This window comes from Pelodiscus sinensis, chromosome 1 (assembly GCF_049634645.1).
Source record: "Pelodiscus sinensis isolate JC-2024 chromosome 1, ASM4963464v1, whole genome shotgun sequence".
NCBI classification, from domain to species: Eukaryota; Metazoa; Chordata; order Testudines; family Trionychidae; genus Pelodiscus; species Pelodiscus sinensis.
The window spans coordinates 290,859,029-290,880,212 of record NC_134711.1 but is presented as its reverse complement, the minus strand read 5'-3'; the positions used below and the strand labels follow the sequence as shown (position 1 = coordinate 290,880,212).

Below are 21,184 nucleotides of genomic sequence, written 5' to 3'. Positions count from 1 at the left end.
AGGCTTCATGTGCTGCCCCCAGCACAATCTGTCAGTTCCTATTGGCTGGAAACCGGGCAATGAGAGCTGAGAGATTGTGCAGGCGGCGGGCCAGGGGGGTGTAGCACAATACGCCAGCGCAGAGCCACATGAAACAGCCCGCCACTTTGAGTGACCTGCTGGGCTGCTGGCCAGAAACTGCTTAGTTAAGTGCCTCCGGGCCTGAGCCTGCCTCTGGCACCCCCCATCCTGTTCCCTAACTCCCTCCCAGATTCTGTACTCTGTCTTACACCCCTTCCTCAGGCCAGAATGCTATCCGGCACCCATATCCCCTCCCAGATCCTATAGCCCAATCCCCTAGATCACAACCTCCTCCTTCACCCAAATTCTCTCTCAGACCCCAAACCCTCTCCTGCACCCCGGTCCTCTATCCCAAGCTCCCTTCTGCACTCAACCTTCATTCCAGACCCCGCACCTCCTCTACAGAAGAGTGTGTTCTTAACCACTTACCAAAATCTTGGAGTGGCTCCCCATCAAAAATTATGCCCACCTAGCTCCATTCCCCAGCTGTCCCCTCCATGGGCTCTGCACTGGTTCTGGCAGTCCCCATCCCTTGGCCACTCCCCTCTCCCTAAGCAAAAGAGGAGAGCTGCTGCAAAAAGATCGCTGAGCCACTAAAAGTGCAGATCTTTTTGCAGGGCCCCAGGCTGCAGCCACTAACGTCCCTGAGTTCCAGCCCTGCAGGACAGGGAGGGGACACAGCTTTGCCATGTCCTCTCCCCACAACCATCAGCACTGTAGCTGCAAGAATGAAACACTTCTGATGAAAAGTAAAATTTTTCAGAAAATTATGAGCAGAAAGAGAAATATAAGGCTTATGACCAAACGCAAAATGTAACCGTAATTATAACATCCTTTACTGACAACACACTAAATCTTTAATCACTAAGCACTAGCGGCAAAGATGACAACAACTTGTCTGGGATATGTGTTTATGCTTCAGTGAAATATAAATTAACATTCATTTAGTGTGGGAATCCCACTTTAAAGAATTAAAATAACTTTTAAAGAAAATAAAGTAATAAATAGCTCTCTCTCAAAGTTTCTAATATTAGAATCAAGGACACTTACCTCTTTCTCTGCCTTTATGAGGTAAAAAAGCACCAGAAATAAAGGATCCATTGGTGTTGCAAACAACAGACGTCCATCTATGGATGGAAAGGTGAAAGAACATTTAATTCCCAGAACCATTGCATAGCAGCTTGATTATTTCCTTTTAATTTTACTGATAGGGATTAGAGAGTTTCCATGGAGCATGCAAGTAAATTCTGAAATTTTGTTTTATAAATGCTTTAATTTAAGAGGGCTCAATTCTCAATCATGCCTATGCCATGTTCAAATACATTGGGACAGGGGTATTGATAGAAAGTTAACTGTAGCTCAATGATTTTGCTCTCCCCTAGTCTTGGCATAACTTAAACCTGTCACAAGTTAGCTTTAACACAAGCTGTAGGTGAAATCCCATCATCAGCATAGAATAATGCATAAATGAGGCCCTGCTCTTTTGTGGCCCCTTCACCACTTACACGAGGCAGCAAGCTCTGCTGTAGGAGGCAGAACTGTAGCTAAATTCAGCAAGCTTTACAAAAGCCAGATTCCCTCTGCATGGGGTAGTTCTCTGGTGATTTCTTATGTGACACAAAGAGAACTTAGCAGACCAGAGAATATGGCCCAGTGTATATATTTCATAATATACAGGCAGTCCCCGGGTTACATACAAGATAGGGACTGTAGGTTTGTACTTAAGTTGAATTTGTACTTAAGTCGGACCTGGCGTCTAGATTCAGCAGCTGCTGAAACTGACCAGCGACTGACTACAGGAAGCCCGAGGCAGAGTTTCTCTGCTCTGGGCTTCCTGGAATCAGCCGCTGATCAGTTTCAACAGCAGCTGAATCTGGACGCCTGGGACAGAGCCCGGGTCCTCCGCGGCTTTGCTCCGCGTCTGTCTGGTCTGCTGGCCCCCCCACAGTAGACCAGGGAGACGCGGAGCAGCTTTTCTCACCCTGGAGGACACGGGCGGTGGGACCACGGCGCATCTGGGCAGTCCCACCGCCCGCATACTCCGGGGCGAGAAAAGCCCCGTTTGTAAGTACGGATCTGACATAAGTCGGATCCGCGTAACTCGGGGACTGCCTGTATACTGATTGCTGGATAGGGCTTTCATTTAATGGAGTATTCATTATGGATAACTGGAAATTCATTAGATAAGATCTAGTAACTGATAATCATTTTACATTAGAAAACCAAAAATGAGCGTAGATATGTGGACCTGACAGCTAGAGAGAGGTTTATGTTTTAATTCAATAATAGCAAATTAAATTTCAACATACTTTTCCCATTTTGAATTTCCAAAATCTTGCCAAATCAAGATTAGGTTATTTGGCTTACTACTACTAATTCATATTTCAAAAAGGGTTGATTTTTCCAATGAAACACCTAATAGAACCAAGAGGCTCAATGGTAAATTATAATTTGTAATGTCTTTAATTAATTTCCAAATCAGCTCAATTTTAGAGTAAGATTGCCAATAAGTATGAACCTCATTCCTCAAATTCTGTATTCTTGTCATCTAATCCTCGTTACAGGTACCTTCTAATCTGATAGCTGAAAAGTACCATCATACTACTGAAACAGCAATTTTTGTAAAAAGAAGTTTTTCTGTATTTTGGGGACACAGAATACTCAATGTATTTCTATTTCTCAACACACATTTGTTCTCATAAAACCATTTCCCGTAGCAATAAGTCTAATACAGGCAGTCTCCGAGTTACGCGGATCCGACTTACATCGGATCCGCAGTTACGAACGGGGCCCGTCTCCCTGGTCTACAGCAGAGCAGGGAGAGGAAGCAAAGCGGCGGAACACGCGGGCAGCGGACGCGTCTGGGCTGTCCGCTGCCCGCGTGTTCCGCCGCTTTGCTCCCCGTCCCCCTGGTCTGCAGACCAGGGAGACAGGGAGCAAAGCAGAGCAAAGCCGCGGAGTCCGAGGGCAGCAGGACAGCCATGGTGCGTCTGGGCTGTCCCGCTGCCCCCGTGCTCCGCGGCTTTGCTCCGGACGCCTGTGGTACAGCAACTGGGGCGCTGCCGGTTGGTCCCGTAGCGCCGCTCTGGGCGTGTTCCACCGCTTTGCTTCCCGTCCCCCTGGTCTGCAGACCAGGGAGACGGGAAGCAAAGCAGAGCAAAGCCACGGAGCACGCGGGCAGCGGACAGCTCAGACGCGTCTGGGCTGTCCGCTCCCCGTGTGTTCCGCCACTTTGCTCCCCATCCCCCGGTCTGCAGACCAGGGAGACGGGGAGCAAAGCAGAGCAAAGCCGCGGAGCCCGAGGGCAGGACATGGCGCTTCTGGGCTGTCCCGCTGCCCCCGTGCTCCGCGGCTTTGCTCTGGACGCCTGTGGTACAGCAGCTGGGGCGCTGCCGGTTGGTCCCGTAGCGCCGCTCTGGGAGCTACTGGACCAACCTGGCAGCACCCCAGCTACTCTGCCCCAGGCGTCCTGATTCAGCCACTGCTGGTCAGTTTCAGCAGCGGCTGAATAGGATGCCTGGGGCAGAGCAGCTTGGGTGCTGCTGGGTTGGTCCAGTAGCGCCGAGGAGCGGCGGCACTACTGGACCAACCCAACAGCACCCCAGCTGCTCTGCCCCAGGCCTCCCCAAGTCAGCCGCTGCTGAAACTGACCAGTGGCTGACTACAGGAAGCTCCTGCCCCGGGCTTCCTGGAATCAGCCGCTGATCAGTTTCAGCAGCAGCTGACTTGGGGATGCCTGGGGTTCTTAAGTTGAATCTGTAAGTCAGTCAGAACTGGCGTCCAGATTCAGCCGCTGTTGAAACTGATCAGTTTCAGCAGCGGCTGAATCTGGACGCCAGTTCCGACTTACATACAGATTCAACTTAAGAACAAACCTACAGTCCCTATCTTGTACGTAACCCAGGGACTGCCTGTAACACATTACTGTCACTTAGAAAATATGAGAAAAATCCAAACATTGAGATATTATTACACATTTTAAAATAAATTATAAAAAGTAAGAAAGACTGGTCTTTAGAATGCAACAGGGGACACAGGATATGTCTACCTTACAAGCACTACAATGGCCTGGCCCTGCGCCCCCTTGCTGCTGTCTGTGAGGCAGCAGTGGAAGTAGGGGGTGGGGGACAGGCGAAGCTGCCGCAGAGCAGCCTTTGTTCTTGGAAGGCCCAGCCTAGTTGCGGGCACAGGCTGTGCCCGTGGGATGCTGGCGGAATCTCTGTCCGTGGGGAGCTTGATCCTCCCTGAAGGCAGGGGCTACTGCTGCCCTGCACTGCTGCCTCTGATAGAGAGGCAGCAGCGTAGGGTAGCAGGGGGCTCCCCAGGAGTGTCTTGGCTGCCAACCCTGCTCCCAGGGACTATGGAATAGTCATGTAAGTGCTAACTTTTAATACTGTATTCAATCCACCCCCTTGAAAGCCAGTTCAACAGAATTCGTCGACGTATCAGTGTACACATTGGGGCTTTGATCAGCTTAATTTTTCACCCTCTTGAGCAACATACCTAAGTCACCCTATATTTCACAGGGATATCAAGTCTAAGTTTCTGGAATGGCTGAAGATGGAGCATGCTGTGAAGGTGACATGCTGCCTATCAAACAGAGGTAATGTTACACTTTTCACACAGTTGCTTCTACAGTCTGATTCTAGATCATTCAGAACAACAACAGATATGCTACTGCTTGAGATGCAGGTCAACCCATCTTCCAGGAGTACATTTGCATTAGCAGTGAGATATAAAGAAAAAAAAGGCCTACAAGAGAAGATAACATGAATTACAGGGAATTGGAGTGTCTCTTTCAGGGGATGCAGGAAATCAAAAATCAGGAATTCCCTGGCACAGGTACCTATATGTTAGACAAATGGAAAAGTGCTTCTCAAAGTTTCCACAGATTCATATGCTCTAAAATAGGTTGAACATGGAGACATTTACAGAAAGAGAAAAAATTAATGAATTTCAGACTTATACATAGAAAACTCAAAGAAAAAACCAATAAGCTGAAATATCTTTAGAAGTATAACTTTTTCAGAGGTACAGGAGTTAATTGTATACATGCCCCTGAAACTCTCAAAGCAATTAGGAATACCTTTCCAGGCTTCTAAACAAAATATAGGTGATGGTTCCCTACTAGAGCTATTTCTCAGGGGCCAAGGCATAAAGTGGGAGAAGGAGCATGAAGCATGCACACTCGCTTGACTCAACATCAATCCATAGCAACTCAAAGTTTAGAGCAGCTTTACTTGAAGTGTGACTATTTTTATAGGCACCTGTGCAAAGGAAATTTAGAATTAAATACACACCTAGGGATAATACAATTAAAGAAGATATACTGTTTTTAGAAAACTGTTTATTCCTCTGTCATTAAATGATGCTTTTTCTTGAAAAAAAAATCTAATAAAATAGGATGCAATAATTGACTGGGCAAGAAACTCTTCTCTAGTGACATCCTCACTGATTGAAAAAAATTGTTAGATCTTCCTGGTGAGAAGATATCTCCCTTCTATTTAAAAAGATAGACTAAGATGAGGAGAGGGTTGTGAACAAATAGGGGAACTTGCTCCAGGACATGAAATTGCTAAACACCAGCCACAGAAAAGAACCATCAGCTTGAGATCCCAAAGCTTTTCTGGGATCTAGAGTCGTAGGTAAAAGGAAGAGGGATCAAAAGTTTCAATGCCTGAAACTATATTTCATTGCTAAAATAAGCGGGACCACTTATACTTTTTTCCCCTAAAAATAAAATATGCATACATGTCCCGAGAACTCATCAGGTTGACTGACGAGAAAAGCTAAATATTTTGTGTCACTTGAGTTTACAACAATTTTTTTTCCAAGACACACGAACATCTGTCTGATTGCAACTGCCAAAGGCAGTCTTCTAAGAGACCACAAAGCCCCGCCCCTGGCTAAATCCAGATGGCACGTGAATGCCTCAGAATGTGGAGATAACTGTGTTACTGGTCTCCACAATTAGGAGATGCACTAGTAAATTTATGGGGGGAAATGTATGAGTTACACGTAGGGATAAGGAAGTAGAAACACTATCTTACTTACCACGTTGAACAGCCTGACCTATAAACCAAGAACGATATTCTTCATGAAAAGCTTTCACTTCAAACAGCTGCTGTACACTGCTATTGAATAAGTAGAGGGCAGCTTCCCCTGTTAAAAAAAAATCTGGTTTGTATTTGTAAGCTTTCATGAAAATCAAAAGACCATCCAATACATCTGAAGAATGTGCCTAATATATACATAAACATACATACATTCTACATAAACTTTAACTACAAAGTAAGCTTAGACAAAGAAAACTATTATATACAGATGTTCATTTACCAGCTCTATAATCCCTACTGAATTTTCAATCAATAAATAAGAAGTGTGAATAGTTCATCTTACAATATAAAGCATTTGATTCAAACCCAAATCAGATCACACAAGTAATTAGCTTTTCTCTGTCTGAAAGGGGGTGGTGGTAGCCAGAATTTCCCTCTTCTTTCTTTGTGTCTGCCTCTGGGTTATCTGACTCAGGGATAGAAAATGAGAAACCTGAGTCTGAGTGCCATTTTGTTGTTTGTCATTTACTTGTGTGTGTTGGCATGGATTTAGGGAGATTATGGGTTAAATGCATTAGGTGAACAAGGGATCTGAATTAGGAGGTTTCATTAGAAATTTCAAATCTTGTAGATGACTGGAATTGCTTTATTTTAGGTCCCTTCACAAAATCCCCCTGCTTCTCTCATTGCTTCATGTGGACAAAGTGGGATGGATCATTCTTAAACCTCCTATATGATTTTTCCATTACAAAATGTCAAATATATTGTGACAATCTCCATTAATATAATGGAAAATCACTAAGACTTTGTTTGGGAAGCTGTATGATTTTGCAGAGTTGGTTAGTCCTAGCTGAACACTCAAGAACACACCAGTATTACATGGACATTCATACAGTATTTGGAGACAATTTATTTATTAAGACACAAGTATAATAAAATTATACCAAAAGGGTATTTCTTCTCTTTCTATTTCAAACCTTGCACTCATACATTAGGTTACATAACCAAAAGTTTGCACATTACAGGTCTTAAAATAAGCTTCTGATAATTCTAAAGGAAGATACCCAGCTTTGGTGTAAACTATACTTACAATTTTTTTTTCTAAAAGCCTTATCCACACACTTTTCATTCTACAAGTTCAAGAGATTACCAACAAGTTCACCAGCCTTCCCTGGTGAAATATAAATTCTTATCCACCTTTTTTTCAATTCTGGAGACAAACTGTAAAGCCATTTCAGTACTGTTGATTGAAGATGTGTACTGCTTTATATTCTGAAGCTAAATTCTGAGTATTTTTAACAGAAATAGTACACTGTCTTACCATTCTGTATCTCTTGTCTTTCATTAGTCTCTTCCTTTATGCAAAGCAGAAACTAACAGAATATTTGTACTTGTAATTAAGTTCCCAAGTTTGTTTTAGTATCATAAACATAAGTGGTGACATTTTTAAAAAAACCCAGTAATCCTACAGATAGCAAATTCATTTATGAATGATGTGAAGAAACAACCTGAAACAGATTTTTCAAACTATTTTAAAAGTGAAGATTTTCTGTTTAAGTAAACTAAATAGGGTTTAATGTTGTATACTTTAATGAAAAGAAAGTCTTAGACAAAGGCAAATTTAAGTTACTCTAGCTAAACAACCAAAATAGAAAATGATTGTTTTGGAGGTTGGAAGAAGGTTCATTAAACTTTCTACAATATTTGTTTTCCCAGTATGTTTCCAATTAAAGGTAAATCATCATCTACTGACAAGAAAAGAGATACCACATTTTGGACTGAGTAAAAAGAAAACTGTAGTTAAAAACAAAAAGGCTCAAAAGTTTGGCAAGTGTACTAGAAGCCTTTACTAACTGAAAGTTTATTTTATAGCATAAGGTGATTTGCTGAAGAATCATAAATTTGGATTGAAAAGAAAGGCCTGTGGTTACCCAAAAACTAATGCATTTGAAATACACCATTTTTTGTGTGCCCAATATTTCTGATGAACAGTTTCACCAATTAAAATTATAAAATAAATCTAAAATATTTAAACTGATTTAGCTAAACAGAATCTGCAGCTAAATCTCTGGCACATGAGATTCACACATCATTTCAGCTTGCAAAATATTAATCCACTGATTAAGAGATGAGAGGAATTAAGCATAATATTAACAGAGTCTTTAACTGTTGCAAACTTGCCTGTACTTGGATTACGTAGTCTTGTAAATAAAGGTCCACCATCAGGTTTCACAGGAAGATCAGTAACAGACTCTGAAAACATTTATAAAATTATAAATTAGATCTTTCCACTCCATCATACTTCACCAACATACTTGTCTGTATTAATTCAATTTACCTTTGAATTCCTAATTTTCCCCCTGAAGCCACACACAGTGGCTGTGTCTACAACTGGCACGATCTGACGCAAAAGCGGCCACTCTTGCACAATCTCCTGGCACTCAAGTTAGGCCTATAAGTGCCAGGATTACCTCTGGAGTTTGTTATAATTGCTGTTCCATTAGCCACCTCCAGTTATCTGCTACAGAGATTGATTTAAGTGACAGGTATCTGTATCTTATCTCAGTTAGTAGTTTTGCGATTTTCATATCTTAGTTGCTTTATAATTCTTGAGTGAACACCATCCAGTCTTAGTGGTATATTACTATTTAATTTATCTATTAGTTCCAAAACCTCCTCTGCTGAATTTTCAACCTGGGAAAGGTTCCTCAGATTTGTCACCCCCAAAACGGTTCAGATGCAGGGATGCCTCTCTCATCCAGTACAGTGTAGACCAATACAAAGAATTCATTTAGCTACTCTGTAACAGCGTTTTCTTCCTACAGTGCTCCATTAGCACCTCAGTTGTCCAGTGGCTCCACTGACTGTTTTGTAGACTTCCTTCTTCTGACTAACTTAAAAAAATACTGCTAGTTTTTGTGTCTTTTTCTAGTTGCACTTCAAAGTAGTTCTTTGCCTGTCTCAGTTTACGCTTGACTTGCCAGAATTTATGCACCGTTCAATTTTCCTCACTAAGACATGACTTCTAGTTTTTAAAAGATACCTTTTTGCCTTTACCACTTCTTTTACTATACTGTTAAACTACAGTGGCTTTTTTTGGTCTTCTTATGGTCTTTTCCACCTACAAAGATATTAAATTGAACTATATTATGGTTGCTGATTTAAGAGAGGCTATAAAAGATTTGAAAATGTGTAGCACAACAGGTATACTAAAGGGTAATCCCAACACACTTATTCCCTCACTCACTTTAACAGAAACCAAGTCTAAAACAATACCAGAACACAAACAATTAAAGCAAATGTCTAGACTTCTTGCACATTTTACAAAACATTCAGGTCATCTGATAATGACGTGGTTGGTGTCTGCTATAGACCACCAGATCAGGTGGATGAGGTAGACAAAGCTTTCTTCAGACAACTAAGAGAAGCTTCTAGATCACAGGCCCTGGTTCTCATGGGGGACTTCAATCGACTTCAATCACCCTGACATCTGTTGGGAGACCAATAAAGCAGTACACAGATAATACAGGCAGTCCCCGGGTTACGTACAAGTTAGGGACTGTAGGTTTGTTCTTAAGTTGAATCTATATGTAAGTCGGAACTGGCGTCCAGATTCAGACACTGCTGAAACTGACCGCCAGTTCTGACTTACATACAGAATCAACTTAAGAACCCCAGGCGTCCCCAAGTCAGCTGCTGCTGAAACTGATCAGCAGCTGATTCCAGGAAGCCCGGGGCAGAGCAACTCTGCCTGGGGCTTCCTGTAGTCACCGCTGGTCAGTTTCAGCAGAAGCTGACTTGGGGACGCCTGGGGCAGAGCAGCTGGGGTGCTGCTGGGTTGCTCCAGTAGCGCCGCTCCTGGGTGCTACTGGACCAACCTAGCAGCACCCCATCTGCTCTGCCCCAGGCGTCCTGATTCAGCTGCTGCTGAAACTGACCAGCAGCGGCTGAATCAGGACCTGGGGCAGAGCAGCTGGGGTGCTGCCGGGTTGGTCCAGTAGTGCCCAGAGCGGCGCTGCAGGACCAATCGGCAGCGCCCCAGCTGCTCTGCCCCAGAGTCCAAAACAAAAGCCTGGTCACTAGCTGCCCCCCCCCCTCCCCAGCAGACCAGGGACACGGGGAGCAGAGCCTCTGACAAAGCCTCAGAGGCACGGGGAACCGCCGCTGCTGCCGCTTCAATCTGGGTGCCTGTGGTCTGCTGGGGACCGTCCCCAGCAGACCACAGGCTCCCGGACTGAAGCCGCAGCTGCGGGGGGGTCCCGCGCCTCTGAGGCTTTGCCAGAGCAAAGCCTCAGAGGCGCGGGACCCCCCCCGCTGCTGCCGCTTCAATCTGGGTGCCTGTGGTCTGCTGGGGACCGTCCCCAGCAGACCACAGGCTCCCAGATTGAAGCGGCAGCAGCGGCGGTTCCCCGCGCCTCTGAGGCTTTGCTCTGGCAAAGCCTCAGAAGCGCGGGAACCCGCCCGGTGCCCCTGGTCTGCTGGAGATGGTCTCCAGCAGACCAGGGGCACCGGAGCAGCTTACCAACGGGGCTTTCTCGCCCCGACTTCCGGGGCAAGAAAGCCCCGTTCGTAAGTGCGGATCCGACATAAGTCGGATCCGCGTAAGTCGGGGACTGCCTGTACAGGAGGGTTTTGGAGAATACTGGGGATAACTTCTTGGTACACGTGCTAAAGGAACCGACCAGGGGACACGCGCGGCTTGACCTGCTGCTGACAAACAGGGGGGAACTAGTAAGGGAAGTAGGGTGCCAATCGATAGAACAGAGCGCTTTTTGCAGTGTAGGTATACCTCGTTCTATGAGGAATAACTCCTTTTTTTGCAAGAGTTCTTGCAGAAAAAGATATGTATGGATGCTCAACAGGTTTCTTGCGCAAGAAGAGCCTATCACAAAAAGCACAAGTGCTCTGATGGCCATTCTGTGAATAGCCATGAGAGCTTTCTTGTGCAAGAGTGCCCATGCAGTGTGGACGCTCTCTTACGCAAAAGCGCATCGCTTTTGTGATCTGCTTTTGAGGTGTGGACGAGCTTTTGTGCAAGAAGTTTTTACGGAAGATCTATTCCACAAAAAGTTTCTTGCGCAAAAACCCTACAGTGGAGACAAAGCCCTATGATGGAATGTTAGATATGGAAGTGCCCCCCAAGCCACCAGGAATGTTTTTCCTATCCTCATCCCCTGCTGCCCCTGCATGATTAATAATTGATTAATACTGATTAATACTTCCTTTCTTACCAGTTATCTATGCCCCAGCTTGGGGGCCTGGGGGAAGAAAAAATTCCCCTGCTGATTGGAGGACTGGGGCGGGGGGAGAGGACAGAAAACACCCATGCTGGATGTACCCTCCTCACACCCCAACCCTCACACTTGTATACACCCCCAGGCTCCCACACTCTCCACCTCCCCACACATCCTCGAGTCCCTGGTCTGAGTCCTGCACGCCCCCCTGCCCCAAGTCAGCCCCCTGCCTTGAAGGACCCAGGCAACACTGGGTAAGTCTGCTAGTCACATTATATAAGAATGTCAACTTTCTTTTTTTCTTCCTTAAAAAGTAAGTTTTCAGTCCTCATATTGCAGAAAATAAGCTTGAAAATACAATTCTGAAAGCTCAAATAAAGACCTCTCAATTTATTACCTTTAAAATTAGTATTTTAAAAATCTCATTTGTGTAATTTTAAAACACTCAAAGTTGTCAATACTGCCAGATTGACAGTAAATTCTGATATGAAACTTCATTTAAATTAATGCTGACACGCGTTCCCCTAGACTGGGGTGGAAAATATATGGTCCACAGGCCATATGCAGCCCCACACCTTTCCTTGATCCAGCATGTAATGTTTGGGCTTACTCCTACCCACAGTGGCATGAGCTCGTGCTGGCATGCCAGCCATGTGAGAGGCGCAATGGCTGGTGTTCCAGCACTGGCTGATGCTGATGTGGGGCCAATCAAAGCAAACCACAGGCTCAATTGGACCTGCCTGGCAGGGGGGGGGACGAAGCAGCTGCATGCAGCTCTGCGTGCTGCATGGAAGTGCTCCCTGCAGTGTGCAGAGCTGCGCAGACCCATCTGCATCCTACCCCCTCCTCCCCCCAGGAGCTATGCCAGTTAAGCACCCCCATCTCCTGCCCAGACCACTCCTGTACCCTCTCTCCCATTCAGATGCTGCACTCTCACCCCCTCAATTTTTGCCCCATCCTAGATGGGCCCCACAAAATCCACTAGCCCTGGGCCCCAGAAGAGTTAATGTATCCCTGGGGAAGGAAGGGTGGGGCGAGAGCCCTGAGCCTTGGTACCCCTCTCCCTTCCTGTGAAGCTTGGGGAGAGTGAGAGGAATATCTCCCCCCCCCCCTTTTCCTCACTTGGGGGTTGAGGTTTTTGTTGTTTTTGCTTCACTTGTGTGTGGCCCCTGACTGTTTTTTCTGTGGGTCAGTGACCCTGACCCAATAAAGGTTCCCCATCCTTCCCTCCCATTGGCTGGAAATAACGATGTATGGTCAATGGGAGCTGCAAGCGGACATACCTGCGGACATGCAGGTAAATAATATGCTAGCAGTCTACTAGCGACTAACCCTGGAAAACCACCTTCGGCTTCTTGCCCACCCCTGGAAGCTTTTGTAGATAACTCTTGCAGACGATCTTGCATCTTAGAAGGATAGGGGTTGGCTGGATATACAAAGAGGCCTTAGGTAGAGTGCAAAACAGACAAGGAAATTAAGTATTTGATAAGGGACGATCTCTCCTCTACATCACCAGTGGCCTTTGAGATTAATCTAGGTCACTTATGAGGGAGAAGGCGCAGCAGATATAGACTACAGCAGTGGTCTCCAACCTTTTTATACCCAAGATCACTTTTTAAATGACAGACCAAGCCAAGATCTACCGCCCGCCCCTTCCTTGAAGCCCCACCCCTTCCTTGAAGCCCCACCCTCTCAATTCTCCTCCTCTCCATCACTTGCTATCCCCAATCCTTATACTGCTGCTTAAAAAAAAAAATCTTCTGTAGGAAGAGGTTTTTCCAACATTCGGCCTGTCTAGACTAGACCAAATGTCAGAAAAAAACCCTTCTTTTGGAAGCCCCCTTATTCCTTGTGGAAAGAGGAGTATAGGGGTGACCGAATGTAGCCAGACACGAACCCCATCTTGGTTTCCGCCTCCCCTCCCCCACCAGAGAGCAAGAGAAAGGCAGTCAGCCTTTGATGCCCTGGGAACGCAGGTGTGCTGCCTGTCCCTGACTCTACCATAAACAGAAACCAGACAGTAAATGGGCTAGCTGACGACCTGGGGCCTCCAGTTGCCCTGATGGCTAGTACCAGTAATTGACACACCTGCACTGTCCCAGAAGAGGAATCTTCACCCATCATATACCAGAGGAGCATTTTCCCAGGTGTGAATTATGCTTTGCACCCTTTGTGGGAAACTTGGTGTTCAAAGCCATTTTTCCTAATTGGCCACTTGAGACCAGGAAGAAGCCTACGTGACCCAAGGGGTATAAAGAGGGTTTAGTAGCCCACTCCATTTGAGCTCCAATCATCTATACCTGCTGGCAGGTATTGATTGTCTCCCAAGGTCTGTGGGACGCCCAACCTCGTCCTACTTCTTCCCGAGGGATTGAGAGAAAGACGCTGGCCACGCCAAGTCTGGAACGCAGGGGTGAGAATATATACCTGCTAGATGTCTATTTTGCATGCATTTAATAAGAGCTCAGAGAACCAAAGGGGTTTCATAGTACCTATAAGTGACTTATTAGTGTAATTTCTGTCCTGTCCTTTGTAGTGGCTGTGTTATCTGTAACACAGCAGTAGCATTTAACAACTAAGTTTACCCTGTAACAATAAAATAGTAACTGTTTAAGCTTTAACTGACTCCTTCAGTTGCTGTTACAGAACCAGGCACAATTTAAAAGAACTTCAGCCGGTCTTAAGGGACAGATATAGGGAGAGCTTGGGCATTTGGATTTGTGTCACTCCCAGGTGGCAGATCCGTTGGGGCACTTCTCAGCCTCCCCCAGGCTGCCCGCTGCAAAGGAATCACGGATTCTAGCAGCTAAAATCTGAAGTGTAATAAGCTCTCCCTGTAAACTTATTGGGGCGCCCGTCAATCTCTTTCAGGTTGCCCACTGCAAGGGACCCCGGTCTCAGCAGTTGAAGTCTCGGGTGTATAGCACGCGCGCGCACACACACGCACACACCCACCACTCACTGCCCTGACCGTCGGCTGACACCGAAAGAGCCTGTTTGCTCTTCCACTAAAAAAGTGGAAGAACAAACACAACTCTGGATGCAGAAGAGTTTTGCTGGGATATCTCCAGAATCCTGAAAAACTCCTGCAGTCTAGCCGGACCCTCACTGGGTTGAGACAGGATGTGTAGTCTCTGGGGTGGGCATGAGGGATTTGGGTATGGGAAGGGGTGAGCAGTGCAAACTCTGAGAGGAAATCTGGATGCAGGAGGAGGTGGAGAAGGGAACACTGGCTCGGGAAACAGGCTCCAGGCTGGGCAGTGTTGGGGTATTAAGGAAGCCACAGGCCTGTGGATGTGAGAGTGCAGGAATTTGGGTTGGCGTATGTGAGGGGCTGAGGGCAGGAGGTTCCAGGGTTTGATGGGCTCAGATCAAGGGTCTGGGGAAGGGGGAATGCAGGAGTGGTTGTGGCCAGATGGGGGCTTGGCCCCAACTGGAAGTTTGTTGGTTAGGCTTCATTTTAAAATAAAATACTATGTTAAACACAAAGGCTGTGTCTAGACTGGCCACTTTTTCCGAAAAAGCAGCCGCTTTTCCAGAAAAACTTGCCAGCTGTCTACACTGGCCACTTGAATTTCTGCAAAAGCACTGACGATCTCATGTAAGATTGTCAGTGTTTTTGCGGAAATACTATGCTGCTCCCGTTCGGGCAAAAGTCTTTTTCTGAAAAACTTTTGTGCAAAAGGGCCAGTGTAGACAGCAGAAATTTGTTTTCCGCAAAAAAGCCCTGATCGCGAAAATGGCGATCGGGGCTTTTTTGCGGAAAAGCGTGTCTAGATTGGCCACGGACGCTTTTCCGCAAAAAGTGCTTTTGCGGAAAAGCGTCCTGCCAATCTAGACGCACATTTTTGAAAATGATTTTAACGGAAAACTTTTCCGTTAAAAGCATTTCCGGAAAATCATGCCAGTCTAGACGTAGCCAAAAAGTTTCTGCATTGTCTTTATTTATGAGAATGGCAGGGAACCTATCTTGAGTCAGGGTCACTGACCCATAGAAAAGTCATTCAGGAGTAGGGGACACAGTACTGGGGAGGGATGCTAGTGGGTTCTGGGGCAGGGAACAGGGTGCCAGTGGGGGCAGAGGAGAGGGGGCCAGAAGGACAGATTTCTGTAGCAGGGGTCTGGGTGCTGGGGGGGACAGGTTTCTGCAGGGGGGAGCAGGAGGACAGGTTTCTGTAGTGAGGAAGGCAGGGGAACTGGTTTCTGCAGTAGGGACAGGGTGCCAGAGGGAACTGGTTTCTGCAGGGGAGGCAGGGTGCCGGGGGGCAGGTTTCTGCAGCAGGGTGGGGGGCAAGGAAGAGGGAACAGGGGGGCAGGAGGGCAGGGGACAGGTTTGGGGCAGGGGAGAGGGAACAAGGTTGGGGGCAGGGAGTTCCCTACACCAGCCACGGAGGGAAGCCTCCGACCCGCGCTCCCTCCGGGCTGAGCGGCTGCCCGGCCAGCTGGCCATGGCATTCAGCCAAGGTGCACCATGCTCCAAGTGGGCTGGTGCAGAGGGGAAGCTGCCTGGCCAGCTGGCTGTGGCATTCAGCCCGGAGGAGACTGAACCGCGCTCCAGCTGATCGGGCGGCTGAGCACCATGGCCAGCTGGCCGGGCAGCTGCTTCTCTTCGCTCCAGCCCGGCTGCCCTGTGCTCAGCCGAAGGAGGCTGCGCCTAGCTCCAGCTGTGCTGGAGCAAGCTTCCCGGGCTGAGCGCAAGGCAGCCGGACTAGAGTGAAGAGAAGCAGCTCCCGACCTCCCAGCTCTCACCAATCCGTGCACTGTGTTGTTGCTAGGTGAGTAGCTGCTCCTCAAATGAGGAAATCAAATTTAAATGTACTGCGCAGGCGCGCAGTTCAGAGAGGGCTCAAGAGCGACTCTTAGAACCTCTGAGATCGACCGGTAGATCGTGATCTACTGGTTGGTGACCATGGGATTACAGGCTCTCAAACTATGGGTTGGGATCCCAAAGTAGGTTTCAAATCCATTTGAATTAGGCGGTGAAGGCTGATGTTGGCCCTAGGCCGTAGCAAGGCCAAGCCCCACTGCCCGAGGCCAAGGTTACATGCCCCCCGGGGCTTCAGCTTTGCCCCATTCCCACCAACCTGGCTTGACATAGGTGGGGCTCAGGCAGACTCAGGCTATGTCTACACTATGAAGTTTTTCTAGGATAGCAGACGCGCTCTTTCAGAAAACCTGCATTCCTCATTTTATGAGGAATAAGGGCTCTTCCAAAGGAGGAGGTTTTTCTAACATTTGGACCCGTGTAGACGGGCCAAATGTCAGAAAAGCCTCTTCCAAAAAGAGAATCAGAAAAAGGTACACAATTTTCATTTTGCAATTTGCATACCTTTTCCCAAAAAAGCCCAGCAGTATAGACAAAGCCTCAGTCCTGCATCCTGGGGTTGTGTAGTAATTTGGTATCAACAAGGGGGGAAGGGATGTTAATTGTGTTTAAACAACTACTCACCTAGTCGATAGAATTTTCATTGACTAGTTGATTAGTTAAGAACGGCAACACTGGGTCAGACCAAAGGTCCATCTAGCCCAGTATCCTGTCTGCCAACAGTGGCCAATGCCAGATGCCCCAGAGGGAGGGAACACAACAGCTACGTCTACACTGGCATGATTTTCCGGAAATGCTTTTAATGGAAAAGTTTTCCGTTAAAAGCATTTTCGGAAAAGCGGGTCTAGATTGGCAGGACGCTTTTACGCAAAAGCACTTTTTGCGGAAAAGCGTCTGTGGCCAATCTAGACGCGCTTTTCCACAAAAAAGCCCCGATCGCCATTTTTGCAATCGGGGCTTTTTTGCAGAAAACAAATCTCTGCTGTCTACACTGGCCCTTTTGCACAAAAGTCTTTGAGAAAAAGACTTTTGCCCGAACGGGAGCAGCACAGTATTTCCGCAAAAACACTGACAATCTTACATGAGATCATCGGTGCTTTTGCGGAAATTCAAGCGGCCAGTGTAGACAGCTGGCAAGTTTTGCCGCAAAAGCAGATGATTTTGCGGAAAAACTTGCCAGTCTAGACACAGCCAACAGGTAATCCGCATAGGATCTCTCCCCTGTCACCCATTGCCAAATTAGTTGATAAGCAGGTGAAACTGCAGAGCTGCAGTGAGGTTAACTCCTGGCCGCAGGAGCTAACCCTGCTGCAGCTCTGCCTTGTAAATGTATTAGGAGCAGGCAGGCTCTTAATACATTTGGGGAACCAGGCATGAGCTGGGAATCAGCTGTCCTGGCTCATGCCTGGCCCCCCACTAAGACTCTGCCCCCCCCCCCCACATTAATGGGGCGAACTGACTTTTAAGCCCGCTTCCCCAGCACTGGCTCCAGCCCCCCCCCCCCCCCCCCGGCTGCGAGTCACTGCTTGTGCTTTATCAGACAGGAAGTGTCACAGTGCAACAGAGTTTCAGAGCCACTGACACACACACCATCCAAACCTGCCTTAAGCAGGCGGCTGCAGGGCTCTCTCGGGATGCAGAGCAGCTACACAGCACGTGACCTACACACCGTGTGTCGCGCCCCCCCCCCCCCCACTCCCGGGGGCTGGACGGGGCGCGGGTGGGAGTGGGGGGGGGGGGGCAGGCGGCCCCGCCAGGGGACGTTCAGCTTGTCACACTGAGCCAGCCCCACTGCTCTGAGCACTGCCCGCCCCTCCTTGCCGGGGGGGGGGGGGTTACCTGGTGCAACCAGCACCCACTGGTCGGGCTGCGAGTCCGCCGGACGCCGCCGCCCCCTGGCTTGCATGGTCCGGGACCCCCGCGCGGCTCAGCCTCCGCCTCCGAATAACGGCGGGGACGGGGCACGCGCGCGTGGGACGGGGAGGGGGGGGGGACGCGCGCGCAAAGCGCCCTCCCGCAGGCGCTGCCCCAGGCCCAGCGGGGCCCGAGAGCCCGGCGGGAAGGCGGCGCCGCTCAAGGGGCGCGCGGGGGTCACGAGGGAGTCCGGCCGCGCGCCCGGCAGCCCGCGACCCCCTGCCTGGGGCCTGGCGCGCACCCCCGCCGCTTGGTACCAGCCCGTTGCGGGAGGCGGGGCCAGCGGCCCGAGCCTGCGCGCCGGGGCCAATCCCCCCCCCCCCCCCCCCCCCGGGCTCTTTAGCCGGCGCGAGGCGCTGCTGTGCTCCGCCTTCAGCTGAGGGGCAGAGCGACAAACCTCCTCCTCCTCCCCCCCCCCATCCCCAGACCGGGGCGGGGTACCAGCAAGAAGCTCCCCCTAAGGCCCAACAGCGTTACATTCACACCCTCCAGAGCTGGCCGGCACCTCTGCTATTCAGCTGTGCCCAAGACTTCTGCCTGGTATTGCTGGGGTCTTGGGGCAGAGCTGCCTTGTGCTGCCCATTCAGCACAGACAGTCCTGGTCCCAAAGAGTGTATCCATCCTGCTATTAATGCCATCACGTGTCGTTTGCCTTCGTAAGACATCAAAAATCCCACACAACCAACCACATTCCAAATAGCTACATTCACGTTATGCAAAAATAACTCCCTGATGTTTGGCTATATACATTTATACCCTTAGGCTAAGTCTACACTGCAGGCTTCTTGTGCAAGAACTGCTTTGCACAAGACTTCTTGCGCAAAAATTCTTGTGCAAGAGTGTGTCCACAGTGCCATATCCTTTTGTGCAAGAGATGTGCTTTTGCGCAAGAGCGTCCATGGCAGTGTGGATGCCCTTTTGTGCAAGAAAGGTCTGATGGCCATTTTAGCCATAGGGGGTTTCTTGCGCAAGAACCCCTGTTGCCCGTCCACACTGCTCTCTTGCTCAAGAGCTCTTGCACAAGAGGGCTTATTCCTCGTGGGGAGAGAAATAACTCTTGCGCAAGACGTCCTCTCTTCTGATGCTTTACTGTAAATTTACTTGCGCAAGAACTTGCGTGCACTATAGATGCTCCTCAAGTTTTTGCGCAAGAACAATTGTTCTTGCACAAGAAGCCTGCAGTGTACACATAGCCAAAGGCTACACTGCAAGGTTTTTTGCACAAAAACCTGTGGAGCATTTACATCTCAAATGCGCTTTTGCGCAAGGAAATCAAGCGTAAAATGGCAGAACAGAGGGCTTTTTCAGCAGTAGGTATACCTCCTTTTACAAGGCATAACTCCCTTTTGTAAAAGAGTTCTTGTGCAAAAAGGCAAGCATAGAAACTCCAGGGCTAGGTCTACACTGGCTGGTTGTTGTGCCAGAAATACGCAAATGAAGCTAAGCGTGAAATATCACCGAGTCTCATTTGCATACCTAATGAGCCGCCATTTTTGCAGAAGAGGCTCTTGCACCAGAAGGAGCTATCTACACCGCCCCTTCTTGTGCAAGAAAACCCCTCTTGTGCAATGCCACTACACTGATTATTTTCAGGAATAACGGCATTGCGCAAGAGGGCTTTTCTTGCACAAGAAGGGGCAGTGTAGAGTCTCTTCTGTAAAAATGGCGGCTCATTAGGTATGCAAATGAGGCTCGGCGATATTCTGCGCTTAGCCTCATTTACATATTTCTGGCGCAACAACCCGCCAGTATAGACATAGCCCCTAGGTGTTTCTTGCACAAGAAACCCCTATGGGAAAAAGCACAAGTGCTCTGATGGCCATTCTGGCTACGTCTACACTGGCATTTTCGGAAAAGCGCGTCTAGATTGGCAGGATGCTTTTCCGCAAAAGCACTTTTTGCGGAAAAGTGTCCGTGGTCAATCTAGACGCGCTTTTCCGCAAAAAAGCCCCGATCGCCATTTTCGCGATCGGGGCTTTTTTGCGGAAAACAAATCTCTGCTGTCTACACTGGCCTTTTTGCACAAAAGTCTTCCAGAAAAAGACTTTTGCCCGAATGGGAGCAGCATAGTATTTCCGCAAACGCACTGACAATCTTACATGAGATCATCAGTGCTTTTGCGGAAATTCAAGCGGCCAGTGTAGACAGCTGGCAAGTTTTTCCGCAAAAGCAGATGATTTTGCGGAAAAACTTGCCAGTCTAGACACAGCCTCTGTGAATGGCCATCAGAGCGTTCTTGCACAAGAGAGTACATACAGTGTGGATGCCTTGCAATGTGTTTTGAGGTGTGAACGTGCTCTTGTGCAAGAAGTTTTTGTACAAAAACTCTTGCACAAAAGGTTTCTTGTTCAAGAAGCACGTAGTGTAGACGTGGCCTTAAAATTATGTTAACCTGAAGTCATTTTAATTTTCCTTGACTTTTTTTTTAACCTAATTAGGGATAGAGACATAGAAAAAGCCCAGGACCACATTATGGCATCTGTAGTAAAGGAGATATCACCAGAAAGTTCTGCTGATAAAGCAATGGCCTGGTATGAGTCCACAGGTATTTTTTTAAGACCTTACAAACTACCCATGCTACTGGAATTGCAAAATTCACTAGCAGAGTTTATAAACCCTACTGGTTGTTCAAAAGCTTCGGAGGGGTAGCCGAGTTGGTAACAGAAAAAACTTAAAAAACAACAAATAGTCTAGTAGCACCTTAAAGACTGACAAAACATGTAGATGGTATCATGAGCGTTCGTGGGCACATCCCACTTCTTCAGATGATTGGAGCTAACACTCAAGAACATGTGCTCAAGAACATCTAAAAAAAGCAGTCTGGATTTTTGTTATGTGATGCTCTAGGGTCCTAAGACCTTCTTTTGGGGCACTTGAAGGGTGTATCTACACAGCACCCGAAACTCAAAATAAGATACACAATTTGCACTACGCAAATTGCATAGCTTATTTCGAGTCTATTTCGAGCACCAAATTTCAAAATAAAGCACTCTTTCGAGCCATCCCTTACTCCTCGTAGAATGAGGTTTACAGGGATGGTGAAATAGCGCATATGCTATATTTTGAAATGGCAGACACGTTCAAAAGATGTGGGG

The 21,184-nt window shown here is 47.7% G+C and overlaps 1 protein-coding gene across 3 annotated transcripts in view; it reads right to left on the bottom strand.

Annotated features, from left to right (window-relative positions):
- Positions 1–18,326, bottom strand: part of RNASEH2B (ribonuclease H2 subunit B) — a 58,224-nt gene extending 39,898 nt beyond the window's left edge. For 2 of the 3 annotated variants that reach the window (XM_075919085.1, XM_075919084.1), the window contains exons 1-4: positions 18,015–18,326; positions 8,298–8,369; positions 6,115–6,222; positions 1,111–1,187 (exon numbers count right to left, since the gene is read on the bottom strand). In XM_075919085.1, the coding sequence (XP_075775200.1) occupies positions 1,111–1,187; positions 6,115–6,222; positions 8,298–8,369; positions 18,015–18,081 (324 nt within the window). In that variant the 5' untranslated portion in view covers positions 18,082–18,326. The remainder of the gene's footprint in view (positions 1–1,110; positions 1,188–6,114; positions 6,223–8,297; positions 8,370–18,014) is intronic. The other variant, XM_075919086.1, reaches the window with a different exon arrangement.
- Between the last annotated feature and the right edge of the window lie 2,858 nt (positions 18,327–21,184).